The sequence below is a fragment of the Adiantum capillus-veneris genome, chromosome 13 (genome assembly GCF_014529385.1).
Source record: "Adiantum capillus-veneris isolate H3 chromosome 13, ASM1452938v2, whole genome shotgun sequence".
Lineage (NCBI taxonomy): Eukaryota > Viridiplantae > Streptophyta > Polypodiopsida > Polypodiales > Pteridaceae > Adiantum > Adiantum capillus-veneris.
Window position 1 is genome coordinate 79,439,360 of NC_140943.1, and position 16,750 is coordinate 79,456,109.

The following is a 16,750-nucleotide window of genomic DNA, read 5'->3' on the forward strand; positions in this document are numbered from 1 at the left end:
TGCCTAGCGAATCACTATCGCGCACGTTAGATTAGCTGTTCACATCACTCTACGGCAACTCTGCAATCCATCTTTTGTCTTCTAGTGTTTCTTCCACCCATCCCCTTAGTTCACATTGGGAGGCGGAAGGCAACATCCATTCTCTCTTCCACCCTCCCCATTGTGAACATTTACCTAGTGGAAGAGCGGATAATGCATGTCCTCCAACCAGAAGATGTATTTTTAGGGGCTATCTTCTGGCTCCCCACTGTGATCAAGCCTAAAACTTGGCCTCCAAAGCGTGTCAGAGGGACATCCTAGCACCCTCGACCAACTTTTGCAAGCAACGGCCCCCTGCAGAAAGATGCATGCGAAAGCAGATGAGAGGACTTTGGGCACGGTCACCTGTGTGGAAGGTGGAGGCTTCTCCATTTGTGCCACTTCGATTTGCTGTGGGAATGGGTAGCTTTTAATTTAAATCTAGTGTGACATCAACATCCCCGCCAATCTCAAAGAGAGTGGGACAGGTGTGACAGGGACCTTAAGACCATTCATTTTGGTCAAGACTCCCGACTGGGTCAACTTCTTCTTCTTCTTTCCTCTCTCTCTCTCTCTCTCTCTCTCTCTGAAGGTGCCTAAAATAATGCCTCTCTCTCTCTCTCTCTCTCTCTCTCTCTCTCTCTCTCTCTGAAGGTGCCTAAAATAATGCCTCTTTTAACTTGAGGCACTCAAATGAGAGAGAGAGAGAGAGAGAGCCGAGTCTGGCGTTGGTCTTGGTCGTCACGACAAGATCGCGTCGCCATAGCCCGTCGTTTCCTTCCTGCTGTCTGGTAAGCGACTTCTTCACCATCGCCCTTGCAGTTCTTCGTTCCCGTTTCTTTTAAACCTTTGTTTTGCAACAGATCCTCGCTTTGTCTCCCGCCAATTCACCCGCGTAGAATTTGCTACCTGCCTTACTTCTCAGAAAGGCGTCCTTAAGTACTATCTCTACGTTTATTCATGTTTTGATTCTTGAAAGAATGGAGTGCATTCGGATCCGCTGAAGATTTCTGGTTTTTAGCCCCCAGGAAACATGGGAAAATTCTCTGTGGAGAAGATGGAGGCCCGGCAAGCGTACCGCAATGTCTGGCACACTGATCTCATGGGGACCATGTCTGCAGATTGCCCATGTGAGTTTTTCTCTGTGGATAAACTATGCACCTTTCGTGTTCTCTTCTGCATATAGCATTGGCCAATGTGCTTCCCCTCACATTGTTAGTTTCACAAGCGTTAGTTTTAATCATTGTCTTAGAGGCTTCCCTCTAGAAAGGGATTTTCGTTTCACTAAGGGCCATAGCTTGTCTGTACACAGTGTGATTTTGGTTTAACACAGAAATTTGGGAGCTTTTCCATAGCTTATCTATTACCTAGATTTTCTTCCATATTTACAATTTGAACACTATGATCTTTTTAAACTGTTGAATTTGGAAATGCTCAACTATTAGGTAAAATTGAGTGATGGTCTCAATTCTATGGTGCGCTCTTGATAGTTTTATGAGTTGGAGTTTTTTTTGTGTTAGCTCGTGTCTGGATACTCTCCTCTTCACTTAGATAAGGCTGGTTACTTGAACTGCATTACATGTAAGTTCAGCGTTTTTTGGCTTGGTGGATTTAGTTATTTCTGCATGTTTTGTACCTTTCAATTTGCCATGCTGCTTATTTTTCTTTTTTACCAAAAAAGAAAATCTTTCTATTAAAATCACCTCAAGGGCACAGACCCCAAGGTAGAATTACATCAGAATAATACAGAGAGAACACCCTAAATGGTATCACCAAAAGATAAAATCCTAGGGCAATCTAAGATACAAGATTGCCTCAAATCAAGGCTAGATATGGGGGTTAAGTCTTGACCTTTCAATTTGCTATGCTGCTTATTTCTGCTTGGTGCATAGACATCTCAGAGAGGCATTGCTATGTTCGTAGTACTCCTGCATGTGTAAGTATTCGGGCTTGATGGTTGCATGGGACAAATGTAATTTCTTGCATAAACAATTTCGAAGTAATGTACACGCACAGTTTTCTGATGCTTTGAATGTGTTTCTGTAACAGATTTCTGCTTTGCCCTTTGGTGGTAGGTATTTGGAGTACCTGAAACTATTTTGTTGATGATCTCTTGGTTGACCTCTTATTCTTGAGGGAATTTTGTGAGCAAATGGTCACTAGATGTGCATGTTTCCTGTGTGCCTTACAGCTCGCCATGTGCTTCCTATTTACTGAGAAAGAGAGCTCTCTATGATGACATGTCAAGGTAAGGTCCCTAGGCTGACATGTTGAGGTAAGCCATACGATTTTGAAACATCAATTGGTCTTAAAATAAACTACGCCTGGAGTGCAGGTATGTTTGTTGTGCTGGATATATGCCTTGCAGTGGTAGCTGTGGTGAGCGTAAATGTCCAGAATTTTGCCTTTGCACAGAGGTAAGTTGCTATGTCCAAGGGATCTGTGTGAGAGGTCATAAAGCTGAGGACAGTGCACACAGATACATGTTTGTTGGACTTAATCAAGTAGGTGTGGATAAACCTCAAGTTCTTACATTTTTGTGTTTGTTCTTGTAGGTGTGGTGCTGCTTTGCAAACTCAGTACAATCAACCAGGTTCTTGCTGCAAGACGAGTTCAACATCCAGACAACAAAATGTGACAACTGCATCATTGTATGGCCTGTTATAGACCTGCATCTCAGGCATTTATCCCACTTTATCATAGGCAATTTTAGAAAATGTGGTTACCATTTTGTGTAGGGTTTTATGTTTTGTCTCCAACAAATAGCTTGCATATTCTCCATTGTGGCTGCCCTTGTTGGAGGTGGAGAGTTAAATGAGGCTGCTGATCTTCTCAGTTGCGCAGCCAATGCTGTATACTGCAGGTATGCGCTATTGTGAAATTTCTTATAATGATGACTTTTTGCTTGGATTCTTGATGTAGTGTTGTGCTGAAGGTAGCTAGCTGGCCGGGCCAACGGAAGGATGTCAATTTTAATCATTCAGTCAACATTATATTGCCTATATCATGAATGAGGGTCCTTTTTTTCCATTTCCTAACTTGTGAGGCCTAGGGATGGCTACTGGGAGTTGAAAAGGCAGGAGGCATATGGATCTTAGAACACATGGAGAGGGATGTAAATACTGCAGCATGGTATTTCTGCCAGTACCTTCACTATATGCTCCACAGGGAAAAATATCCATGCCATACCACCATGTAGTTTAGATGGGATGTCCTGCTTGGTGGGGCCTTTATGCAGGATTGGTACTGGTGTTCAGATTAGGTCCCCATGGACATGTCGTGTGTGTGTCTGGGGGCGGAGGGTTGTGCATAAGAGATGAAACTAGAATAACTGCTCTCTCTCTCTCTCTCTCTCTCTCTCTCTCTCTCTCTCTCTCTCTGTCATGTGCACCTTAACCCTATGTGCATGTGGACAAGCTACTTCAGGTCCATGGTTCAGGTCATCTTAGGAATCTGGCACCTTTGTGAGTCTGTTCGTAGCCCGTGCATGTCCAGGCACTTAGAGTAGTTGCATATCCTCTGGTTGCACACAACATGATCATCAGAATTATAGTCAGTAGCCATCATGAGCATTTTACAATGCACAAAACCCATTTTCCCTATTTTAGCCATTTTCACTTATTATTAATAGGTGACTTTGTTGGGAAACTGGGTAGGGCAAATTGGCTAAGGTGATATATAAGAAAGCTGGCGCTAGCACTTTCTGGCAGAAGAGGCAGCAGGAGTCCACCAACTCACAACATATGTTAGTACCTAGTTCTACACCAAGTATTGGGCACTGACGACGTTAGTGGGGATGTCGTGGTATTTAGTCAATACTATGCATGATGGAGTTGATGGTATATTAGCCTTGTGGGTGACTACCATGGGGTCTATAGCGTTCACTTTTCTTTAAGGGTGAATTTGGGCTTATCCTGGATTCATCCCGGTATATGGTGTTTTACAGAGGATGAAGTTACCTCCTTTTTGGACACCATCCGGTGGTGGTCCATGCGGTCTCTTATTGCTGCTGCAGTATATGGTACCTTCGACATTTGCTTGATCATCTACGGGCGTACAATCTTTGGGAGATCCATTCATTCCAGCCATCATTCGATGGTTGTGCACTCTAGAGGAGGTGGTGACTTGTGGTTTTCTATGGACACACCTATGTACTCATCAGAGGAGTTTACAAGAGATATGGCCATGCTCATGACATATGGGATTCCGACATTCGCAGAGAAGACACCATCATCTTTGGTGGACAGACACTTACCACTTGACCTCGACACAATCACTAGCTTACACAGGAGCATCTACATGGACTTAGAGAGAGGATCTTGGATCTCTTTTTGGACAGGTTCATTGCTTGGATCTACAGACTGGAGTGGGACTTCAGTTCTTTAGACTCTCTTGGAGAGTTTATCCGTGAGATGAGGGAGATCAGGCATCCCGCGACTATATCCGGAGTCGCCTGGAGCTTGGCTTGGATGGTAGTGCAATTGCTCTTCTACACTCTTGATCATTTGGATTGCTACGTTCAAAGTTGCTTACACTCTCCCTTGATAACCTTACAGCAGACTTAAGCATCCCTTGTAGGGTTTATAAGTGACTAGAGGGCCAATCTTTGGAGGGGCATGTAGACCCAGAGTCTCGGAGAGTTGGACCACCCTCGGGGAGTTGTACCTTTGTAAAGGGCGCCATACTAGAAAGGGCGCCAATCTTTGGTGCCAGGGCATTTGAGGAGGTAACTCCGTCGTTCCATGTCAACTCTCTCTCTCTCTCCCCCTCCCCCCCCCACCACCACCACCACCACCACCACACACACACACACACATATTTAGTGTAGTTCAATTATTTTCTAGTGAGTACAATTGTCAACTGCAAGTTGACATGCGCATGAAAAGTTTGATCAAGTATTCCACAGACGCGAAATATGTGATCACCTGAAGAATTACCCCCTTGACGAGGTTCACTCCAGATGGTGAGAGGTCATCCATTCTCCTCTCAAGTCAGTAATGAAACAAAAAGCAAAACCGAGTGTTGAAAAGCAAAAATTGTACTCACAGAAAGAGTGAGGAAGCTCTTGAAAAGAAGAGAAACCAGCCTAAATCACTCTCAGATGAAAAGAAAGTCAACAAATTTCACGGATTATTTGAGTGGGAAATCAATTTTCGAGGTGGATATGAAAAGAAAGATATCGATCTGGTAGTAATGAGATTTAGTTGATCGACGAGACATTTGTGAAAAGATCAATGTGATGTGGATGTGATTGCGAAGTATGGTACAATGATCATGATTTGTAGTTGAGACCCTCAAAGGAAATGTAATCTGATCAGTGACTGATGTAACAGACTTGGACACTCCAAGTCAAGAATCAACCGCGACAGCACCAAATAACCACTTCAAAACAATTCACAGATTACAATAGATTTGCACTGGCTTGGCGGAGTTCCGTGCCTAGAGATATTGGCCCCAAAGACTGGCGCCCCTTTCGGTATTTCTTTTTGTATTAATCAATCATCAAAGTACAAGAGAGCGGTTAGGGTTTCACTTTCAGACTCTGCGTCCAGATGCTCTGAGAAGTGAAGCCCTCACCACGTATTTAAAGGTACAAGGGATGCCCAAAAGCAGAGCCCCAAAAGCTTTTTAAAAAAAAAGCATAAGAGCTCAAAAGCTCTTCTCCCTCAAGTTCTCCTTTTTTTGGTTAAAAAAAAGCATTCTCTTCAAAAGCGGAATTCGCGTCGCTCACCATTAAATTTTTTTTTTTTCAGCCTCCGCGATTTCCGGAAATTAGGGTTTTTGGCAGAAATTAGGGTTTGTAGGAATTTTAGGGTTTCTGGCAGAAATTAGGGTTTTTGCTATCCGCCACGTCATCACTTTGTGACATACCCCCCTCTTGAAAGCATTGTAATCGACCGCGATTACGCCTGCAAAACCGACAAGAGCCATAAACCGTCTTAGCAGACACTGACTGTTAGTACCTAGGTACTAGGAACACACATCTAGCACATGTACAAAATCGACAGTCACATCACACGACATCACAGGACATCACATGACATTCAACATTCATTCGGATCTTAGACCATGATTTATCGGCAATGTAGCTAGCAATCACATCTAGGTCCAATCGGGACCTCATCGATGTCCGATTGACTAACCCCTATTGCAACCATGTCTATTCGAGATCAATCAGACCAAAATGTTGCAGTCATTTCGGCTATCAGTTCTTGTACTCAAAAGAAGTGAAGAAACAAATCAGTATCATAATTAGGAATTCCATTTCATAAAGTCATACAGCAGAATACTGTAAGCTCTCAGTATCCCTGAAGCGCAAAGAGACATCAGTGACTCTAGTATCTAAATCAAGGCATCTGTTGACAAAGGAGTGGAGTGACTCCCCTCTTGTGCATCCCACTGCACCAGATCTCCGGCCAAGCTGAATTCTGGGTTCCATTTGGAGTAGACTATGCTAAACCAAAAGCATCGAGGTAAAGTTTCACAATCTGAGGAGTATCTGCTAGGTCCTCCTCCTCCATCCACTTCGCATCAAGTGCAGGATAATTCGTGAACTTAACCAAGAACCGCCTTCGGACTTTACCCTTATTCTTCGTATCCTTATGTGCCAAAATCTGTTCAGGAACAAGGATCTCCTCGTTTTCTTCCACTTCGGGTTGCTCATCAGGCTCCCCATCATCAGGCACATCACCCTTAACAGGGTTCAAGAGACTCACATGCAATGCATTATGAATCCTCCAAGTATCTGGCAGTTTCAATCGGAAGGAGACATCATTTATCTTGTCAGTGATCTGGAAAGGTCCGTAGTATTGCATACTAAGCTTTGGAAAAAGCCTCTCCTTTCCTTTTTTCTTTTGTAGGCGTGCCTTCTCAAAAGTAAGAGCACCCAATCATCCTCCTTCAATTTCAAGTCGCGACGATGGCGATCCGCTGCCTTTTTCTGTCGTTCTTGAGACTCCTGCAAAGTCTCACGAACCTTGGCAAAAGCCGTATCCAAATCTCTCGAATGTTCATCCGCTTCAAATATCTAATCTTTCGTGCTCAGGAAGGATGGAACCTTCACAGCACTTTCAACAATCTCACATGGCGTCTTCCCCGTCGAAGAGTGTATCGTGTTATTGTAGGCAAATTCCACCAAAGGTAAGTTCTTTTCCCATTGAGTCTTTTGATCCGAGATACAAGACTTCAATAAATCTAAAATCACTGAATTGGCAATCTCAAATTGCTCGTCAGTCTGCAAGTGGAACGATGACGAGAACTGCAACTGTATGCCAATGTTCTCCCAAATTGCCTTCCAAAACAAACTCATAAATTTGGGGTCTCTGTCAGAGACAATCGTCTCAGACGTGCCATGTAATCGGAGAATCATCGTGATCATTCTGTGTTCTCGGGAGATAAAAAAAATGAAATCCATTTCAATATTTTCCCAAGGGCGGGTGGGTATGGGTAAAGGCTGTAACAATCCCTGTGCCTTATGCCTGTCAAACTTGACCTTCTGGCATACCAAGCAACTGCGCACAAACTCTTCCACATCCTTTTTGAGTCTCGGCCCAAAGAAGTATCTCTCTACCCCCTTCATGGTGGTAGCAATGCCGCGGTGACCCGTAAAAGGTGGACAGTGGCATTCAGTCATAACCTTATCCCTCAACGGGTGTGTAACGCACAACATAGTCTTTTTCATCAAGTAGCCTTCTCGAAGGGAGTATCCAGCTACTGTCTCCCCATCCCATATCCGTGTGAAAATATCTGCAAAATCTGTATCTGTGGCATACTGATCGACCATATCCTCGAAGCTCCTATGATGTATCGCGGAAATAGCCAGAACCAACGGTTTTCGAGACAAAGCATTTGCCACCACATTCTTCTGTCCCTGCATATGGACAATCTGGAAGTGGAACTGTGACAAGATGCTCGCCCATCGCATTTGCTTTTCCGAAAGCTGCTTCTGTGACAAGGAAGTAGCGCAAACTCTGATGGTCTGTAAAGACACTGAAATCCGCTCCGAGTAGGTAATGCCGCCACTGAGTAAGAGCATGGATAACCGCCAAAAGCTCTTTCTCATAAATCTGTGCTGTCATCTCCGGCCTAGAGAACAAACGGCTCTCGTAAGCTATGACATGGCCTTCTTGCATCAAGACCGCACCCAGACTACGACCACAAGCATCACAATATACTTCAAATGACTTCTGCAAGTCCGGCAAAGTCAAAATAGGTCCCGTAGTCGATTTCTCTTTCAATGTCCGAAAGGCAGTCACCTTTGTGGGTCCCCACGAAAAAGGTACTCCTTTCTGTGTCAAGGTATGCAAAGGGGAAGCAACCTCTGCAAACTTTCGTATGAACCGCCTGTAGTACGAACACAGTCCCAAGAAGCTTCTAACTTCATGGACATTCCTCAAATCGGGCCAATCACAGATAGTCTCTATCTTGGCCGGGTCCATTTGCACTCTTGCTGCTGACACAATGTGTCCCAAAAAGTGTATCTGTGGTAGGAAAAATTCACTTTTCTTTGCATTAATCACTAACGTGTGATCTCGTAATGCCTGAAAGACTTGAAGCAGATGATCTGTGTGTTCTGCCTCACTCTTGGAGAAAACAATGATGTCGTCAAAGAAAGTGCCAACAAATATCCTGTACTCTCGAAAAATCCTGTCCATCATCCGGTTAAATGTCGCAGGAGCATTGGTTAAGCCAAAAGGCATCACCAAAAACTCAAATAACCCAAAAGTCGTCCGAAAAGCTGTCTTGTAGACATCTCCTGGCGCTATCCTGATCTGATGATATCCACTCTTCAAGTCAATCTTGCTAAAGCACGAGGATCCCTGTAACCTGTCGAGTATATCATCGATCCTAGGAATCGGAAATCTGTTCTTGATGGTGATTTCGTTGAGAGTGCTATAATCGATGCACATTCTCCAAGATCCGTCTTTCTTCAAAACCAACAACACTGGAGAGCAATACGGTGAAGTACTAGGCTGGACAAGACCCTTTTCCAAGAGGTCTTTCATTGGGTTCATAATCTTTTCATTCTGTACTCGGCTCACACGGTAAGGTGGCCGATTCGGTGGCGTGCTTCCAGGTATCATATCAATGGTTTGATCTTCAGGCCCTCTGAAAAGCAATCGGCATGAGTGTGGAGAAAAATCTTGGCGTTCTTTTGATCAGGTTATAACATATTCAACCTTTATCCAGCGTTCAGTTCTCTCCCAAAAGAATGAGTAAGAAACTGAAGTTCATCAAGTACAATCTCTAAGCCCTTCATTTATCGAAGTCGCTTTCTTAGCCCGGTAGTCAACCACGGCGTAGTTCTTGTGGTACCAAGGGATCCTGAGTAGAACGTCACTCGCGTGTCCTGAACACCCTTGTCATTGCAAACGAAGTTTGCCAATGCTCGGTGTAACTACCTCTGCCTGTGGCGTCGGTCTGTTGGGCGTAATTCCAAATCGAGCCGCCAATTCCAAGTGAAAAGAAGTTGGCCTTGGCTCCTTCAAAAGAGCTTCCTGATCCTTCGCTTTGCCCCAAAAGCAGCAAAGTTTGTACTTTCATTCATTAGATTCGGTGCAGGTCCCACGCTATGTGGTACCAGTTCTGCTTTTCTATCTGTCTTTTCTGCCACATTCCTTAGCTGCTCTCGAACTCTCAGACGTGTCGTCGTCTTTATCATTCTGTTCTTTCTGTGCCTTATTAGGGCACTTCGCGGAGATATGTCCCTGTTCCCCGCCATCCAAAGCACTTCCCCTCTCTGATGAAGCGAGCTCTCTCCTCAGGAGTAAGCTTGGGTCGTGCATCATTTTTCTTTGGGTTGCTCTTTTTCTTTCTACTTTCATTCCCAAAAGTCTGTTCGGCTAGGTCAGACTGCCAGAGTGAATGGCAAAGCCCCGCTTCGCATGACTCATCAACTCCTGAATAGAAGCTGACTTCTGTTCCAAGCAGTGATCTCGGATCTCTGTAGGTAGACCCAATGTAAACCGCTCAATCTGTTCTCTGAACGAGATCTTCTTGAATGAAAAGGCGGGTAGAAAAGAGTTCCAGAATCTTTCACAGTAAGAATTCACTGTATTGCTCTTGGTTGTCCGGAGATGGTTCCAAGCAGCTCGTATATCTCGCTCAAACTCTTGAGTCAACCAAGAAGAAATAAAAAGCCTCTTGAATTTCAGCCATGTAATTGGCGCAGTCTTGCTTAATAGAAGCGTGGACCACCAAGTGCGAGCATTCCCCTTAAAATAAGAGGCAGCTCTCCGAATCTTGGAGTGCTCTGAATAGCGTCCTCCCGCGAAAGCGATGTCAAACTGCTGTATAAAAGACAAAGCCTTCGAAGCATCGGAGTATCCTGAAAAAGTATCAAACTTAAGTGCTTGGCCACCTTCCTTAAACTCTCGGACTTTCTTGCTTTTATCTTCGAGAAAGTCATAGTGGTTGGCTTTGTAAAAATTCCTCTTGTTCGCATAAAAGTTTCTGTTGTCAGGGTCTGAACTGTCCGTAGACGAGTCCTCTGTAGAGCTGTCAGTCTCTAGGCGAGATGTAGCCTTCTTTGCCTTTTTCTTGCCCTTTCCGAAGCTTTGTTTCGTGCTTCGCTTTTTACCTTTTCTGTCTTCTTCGCTCGAATCCAAGGAGCTAGAAGAACTATCAGAAGAAGAAGAGGAAGAACTGGGTACTCCTTCAAATCGAACACGCTTCTTCTGTTTCTTTGCCTTGTCAAAAGTCCACTGACGACCCAAATAACTTGGAAAGTCAGTGCTTTTCTTCTGCTTTTGCCGTGCTTTTTGGCTTTCTTTTGCACGTCAAAAAGCTGAGCAATCCGTGCATCAACCACGTTCTCCAGTTCCTTCTCCGTATATTTCTTGGAGGCAGAAGGTTTCTTGAGAGCGGGTTTCGGGAGTGGTGTTGTGGTTCTCTGCCACTCCATCTGTACCTCTTCCAAAGAGGTCTCGTTCATATATTTTGCCATCTTTGGGTCCTTGGCAAAATTGAGCATCATCTTTGCTGCATCATCAATCAATTTTCGACGCTCCATCTCTCGCTGCTCCGCTGGAGTAGGCCTAGGCGGGCCATACTCCGTGCCGGAATCTTCGTTGTGATCCCAGCCCGCATCTGGAGAGGGAGTCGATTGATCATTGCCTGAAGCCATAGGTGCCGCGGAAAAAAAATTCGGGGATCGGATTTCCCGTAGAAGAGAAATCCGCCTTGCTCTGATACCACTGTAACAGACTTGGACACTCCAAGTCAAGAATCAACCGCGACAGCACCAAATAACCACTTCAAAACAATTCACAGATCACAATAGATTTGCACTGGCCCGGCGGAGTTCCGTGCCTAGAGATATTGGCCCCAAAGATTGGCGCCCCTTTCGGTATTTCTTTTTGTATTAATCAATCATCAAAGTACAAGAGAGCGGTTAGGGTTTCACTCTCAGACTCTGTGTCCAGATGCTTTGAGAAGTGAAGCCCTCACCACGTATTTAAAGGTACAAGGGATGCCCAAAAGCAGAGCCCCAAAAGCTTTTAAAATAAAAAGCAAGCTTTTAAAATAAAAAGCAAGCTTTTAAAATAAAAAGCAAGCTTTTAAAATAAAAAGCATAGGAGCTCAAAAGCTCTTCTCTCTCAAGTTCTCCTTTTTTTGGTTAAAAAAAAGCATTCTCTTCAAAAGCGAAATTCGCGTCGCTCATCATCATTATTATTATTATTATTTTTTTTCAGCCTCCGCGATTTTCGGAAATTAGGGTTTTTGGCAGAAATTAGGGTTTGCAAGAATTTTAGGGTTTCTGGCAGAAATTAGGGTTTTTGCTATCCGCCACGTCATCACTTTGTGACACCTGATGTCACAAATGGCGTGCCCAACTGGAAGGAAAATGGCCGAAATGGAGCACCGGTTGAGGGGCCTAAAAGCTAAAAACTCAAAAGCTTGACATTTGGGGCTGATTTCTGTAAATCATGCTAGTTGTTGCGTGGCATTGTTCGACGGATTTTCCCGTTTTTGCGGTGGCAATTTTTGCAGATTCCCAGCGTGGGCTTTTGGGTGCAGATGCTTTTGGATTGAAGTGCTTTTGGATTTGATGCTCTTGGGCTGTGCTATTAGGCATCCCTTGTAAGTTTATAAGTGCCTTGAGGGTCACTTCTCAAGGAGCATGTGGACGTAGACTCCAAAGTCTCGGAGAGAGTTGGTCCCTCGGGAGTTGTACTTGACAAATATCGAAGGGGTGCCAGTCTTTGGGGCTAGTGCGTCTTGGCCCAGAGCTTGGCCGTGCTGTGTAGACTCTCCTCTCTCTCTCTCTCTATTCAAGTTCAGTGATTTTGCAGTTTCTGTTCACGTGTTGCGAACGCTTTTGTAGAAGAATATAGCTTCCTAAAAAAGCAATCTTAAGAGATGGCCAAAATGTCAGATGCCAACAACCAACAATTGGAGTACCTAAAGACAACGACAGAGCTTGTGGAACAACTGATAGCTGCAAGTGAAGCTCAAGAAAAGAAGTTGCAAGAGGCCAACGCAACCATCCTAGATACTAATGCCCATGCTCAATGGGTGTAGACTCAACTCAAAGTTGCTAACCTTCAAACGCCCAGGTAGAATCCAAATTGAAAGACCAAAATGAGCTCCTAGAGAAGCTGAAAGCTAATCCAGAAGTTCTTATATTGCAATGCCCCAACCTAGTCTACCAACCACTAGAAAAGAGGACTAAAGACTTGGAAACAGAGCTAAAATTAGAGAAAATGCCATGAAGAGAGCTCTCTCTCTCTCTCATTCATGACTAAAGAAGAGCATTATAAAAGGCAAGTATTTTCTTTTCTATAACGGTGGTATCAGATGTCATGGGGATGAGCACCACGTGCCAACGGAAAAGAACAGACAACAACTTTAAGCACTTCAAATAACAACTGAATTGAAAGAGATAGAAGAGTGCACGACACATGAGATGAGGAGTGGCGGAGTTCCACCCAAAGAGAGCACTAGTCCCAAATCTTGGCTCCTTTCAATGCTTTTTATATTGCTTCAACTCAGTACAAGTCCATACTCCACGCTTTGCACCTTCACCCGTAAGCGTACTAGAGAATGAGCCCATGGCACAAATTTAAAGGCCATTGGCCTATGAAAAGCAATTACATGAAAAACTTTAAACTCAAAAGCAACTGGTCAAAAAGCTGCAAGTGCGTTTTTGCGAAAATCCGTATAGCTACCACGTCATCAATGTAAAACGTGGAAATCCGTATAGGTGCCACGTTAGCATGTCAACGCGTTTTGCGGGTTGTCCGTACAGCTGCCATGCCATCATGCTCACGCGATTCTTCTGTGTGTGTGAGTGGATCTTGCTTTATCTTTAGGTCACTTAGGCCCCATTGGACGGGGTCCCATAAGTTAGTGGGAACTTCTTCTGCTTCTTCTTCTGCTGCTGTTGCTTCTTCTTAGAGTTTAGGCCCCTCGGTCAAATTGTGCAGGTTGGCTCTGTCCTTCAGTGGCTTGACACATTAGCAGTTTGTGACATGAGAGCGTAGAACGGTTCTTCTTCTATGGAGGATCCGATCCTTTTTGTAGTGCACATGGGTTCTTGCGGAGAATTTGACAGAGACAACTCCTCTCTGACCTTTGGTTTGCGGGGAGATGGAGAAAAGTTGAAACCCAGAATTGGGACAAAGGAAACCAACGGAGATTTTGGCAATTTTTCGGTGGGGAATCTCTACATAACGGAGTACAAACGTCAAGTGCAAGTTGACACGTGTAGAAAAAGATTGATCAAGTACTCCAAAGATCGGAAATATGTGAATCACCTGAAGAATTTCTCGATTGAAGAGATTCACTCGAGATGGCTTGAGGCCGTCGATTCTCCTCTCAAGACGGTAAGGAAGCTGAAGGAAGAGCCGAGTGCAAAAAAGCAGAAACTGTACTTGCAGAAAGAGTTTGACAAAGCTCTTGAAAAGAAGATGATCAGTTAATGAAAGGCTTAAAGCACTCTCGGAAGAAGGCTATTTCGGCGGCAAGTTGACTCTCGAGGTGGTAAGTAGATCCAAGAAGCGCGTTTGTTTGGAGGATGACTGAGATTTTTCTTTGTCTGCAGAGAGTTCCGATAGTTCGTCATCCCTAGTTCCAAAGAGGATGAGAAAAGGCGGAAGAAGCGGAGAAAAAGCGGAGAAAACAGATTTCTGACAAAGTCTAGACGGCACAGGGAGCCATCTAGCAGTGCAGAGGAGGAGACTTCATCCTCTTCTGACAGCTCAAACAATGAACAAAAGGACAAGAAGATCAAGGAGTTCAAGGATGGGGGTCAAGCAGTCAACTTTGACATGTTTTCAGGCTACCAGGACACCCATTGAGCGCTTAAATACATATAGCAGTTTGATGTCGCCTTCTCAAGAGGTCACTAAGTTTGTGAATTGCATGCTATGTGGATATATTGTCTTTTGGGGATGGTCATGGGCATGGTTTGCTTGATTGAAATGTGAAAAGAAAGGATATGCATCTTATAGTAACAAGATTTAGTAGACATCCTTGAAAAGATCAACGCGGTCTGGATCTGATTGCTAAATGGTTACAATGATCATGATTTGTATCTGAGACCCTCGATAGAAACGTGATTGATTAATGACTGATGTTTTTATCAACCTTTGTAAAAGTGCTGGATTGGTGGAGTCTGGTGCATGTGTACATAGAGGCAGTGTCTACTGAAGAAAAGTGTCTGTCCATTGGTTGTTTTGCAAGTGTAATCGAGGGCGATTACAATTCTTTCAAGAGGGGGAAATGTCACAAATTGATGATGTGGCGTGCCCAACTGGAAGGAAAATGGCCGAGAGGACTAGGAGAAAATGAAACTTGAAGAATTGATGAAAGTGTGGTTGAGGGGCCTAAAATAGAGGGAGGGGGTTAGAGATATTAATCCTAACCTCCACCAACTTATGGAGCAGTGGTTGAGGGGCCTAAAACCTAAAAGTCAAAAGCTTGACATCTAGGGCTGATTTTTGTAAATCTTGCTGGCGGCCACATGGCATTGTCGTACAGATTTTTGCGTTTTGTGGTGGCAGTTTTTGCAGATTTCCAGCGTGGGCTTTTGGGTACATAAGCTTTTGAATTCATGCTTTGGATCTGATGCTTTTGGGGCTCTGTGTCAAGAGGGCCACTTCTCAGAGAGCATTTGGATGCAGAGTCTTGAGAGAGTTGGTCCTTTGGGAGTTGTACTTGGTGAAGAGCAATAATAAAGAAATACTAAAATAGGCGCCAGTGGTTGGGGCTAGTGCGTCTTGGCTTGGAACTCCGTCGTGCCGTGTCGACTCTCCTCTCTCTCTCTCTCTCTCTCTATTGAAGTTCAATGATTTTGCAATTTCTGTTCTTGTGTTGCTATTGATTTCTCGCTTGGAATGCCTAAGCCTTAACAGTATAAGTGCTGGATTTGTGGAGTCTAGTGCCTGAGTACATAGAGTCGGTGTCTGTTCTTTGGCTGTTTTTGTAGGTGTAATTAAGGGCGATTACAATTCTTTCAAGCGGGGGTATGTCACAAGTTTGTGACGTGGCATGCCTAATTGGAAGGACTGGCCAAGAGGACAAGGGGTAGAACTCAACCCAAAAAACTTTGAAGATATATAACAGAAAGGGTTTTGAATGAAAACTTAACCCAAATCAATTTGAAGAGTGCCGGCCGAGTGACCTAAACCCTAACTAACAAAAGCGTGAGGGCCGAACTGCAAAAGTCCGTAAATTGTGATGGCTGGTGACGTGGAACTGCTATACGGATTTCCACAATTTGCGTTGGTAGGTTTTGGTAGTTTTGGCACATGCTTTTGGGAGTAGATGCTTTTGAGTATTGATGCTTTCGGATGAAGTGCTTTTGGGGCTCTGTTTTTGGGCATCCTTTGTATTGTTTATAAGTGCTCTGAGGGCCCGTCTTTGGAGGGGCATTTGGACCTAGAGTCTCGGAGAGCTAGATCTTCGGGGAGTTGTACCTCAAAGCAATACCTGAAGGGGTGCCAGTCTTTGGTGCTAGTGCATCTGGGGACGGAACTCTGCCGTTCCATGTCGATCCTCTCTCTCTCTCTCTCTCTCTCTCTCTCTCTCTCTCTCTCTCTCTCTACGACATCGATGGAGGCTCCATCAAAGGATCAGGACCATTCTAGCACGACACGGGAGACGCCCAACATGGCTATTTACAGAGGCGAACATTGACGAAGCTCTTCAGCGACCGATGCAATACTTTCTCGGACAACGCTCGATGCCGAGCATCCTCGGGCATTGATGATGATGATTTTTAGTCCTTAGTTTTTCATGTTACTTTATTTTTATTTTTGTATCCAGACTTGGATTAGATCCACAAGGATTGCATCAGTTTTGTCTCATAGGTCATCTTGACCTTTTGAAGACTTTTAATATAACATTTCATTTCATCTCTCTCTCTCTCTCTCTCTCTCTCTCTCTCTCTCTCTCTCTCTCTCTCTCTCTCTTTCCAAGTTCAGTTCAATTATTTGGCGTTATTGGTCGTGTTTTGCTATTGATTTGTCGCTTGGAGTGTCCAAGCCTGTAACATAGGGCATGGTGTCACAAGACGGGCACACGTGCCAATAGAAAAGAACAGACCGAAACAGACTTCTAGCACTTCATTAACAATTGAACTGAGAGAGAGAGAGAGACGACACGCGACACGGAGTGGCGAAATTCCACCCCAGAGAGTATTGGCCCCAAACCTTGGCGCGCCCCTTTCGGTATTTCTTTATATTGCATCAACATAGTACAAGCCGGTACTCCAGACTCTGCACCTTCT

General features: G+C 44.3%; 1 protein-coding gene across 1 annotated transcript in view; it reads left to right on the top strand.

Annotated features, from left to right (window-relative positions):
• The first annotated feature begins 669 nt into the window (after window positions 1-669).
• The window catches only part of LOC147444314 (uncharacterized), an 18,975-nt gene continuing 2,894 nt past the window's right edge, over window positions 670-16,750 (top strand). The window contains exons 1-8 of the mRNA XM_086526978.1: window positions 670-809; window positions 882-957; window positions 1,040-1,148; window positions 2,068-2,089; window positions 2,210-2,266; window positions 2,354-2,435; window positions 2,574-2,669; window positions 2,757-2,881. Coding sequence (XP_086383104.1) covers window positions 1,052-1,148; window positions 2,068-2,089; window positions 2,210-2,266; window positions 2,354-2,435; window positions 2,574-2,669; window positions 2,757-2,881 — 479 coding nt within the window. The 5' untranslated portion in view covers window positions 670-809; window positions 882-957; window positions 1,040-1,051. The remainder of the gene's footprint in view (window positions 810-881; window positions 958-1,039; window positions 1,149-2,067; window positions 2,090-2,209; window positions 2,267-2,353; window positions 2,436-2,573; window positions 2,670-2,756; window positions 2,882-16,750) is intronic.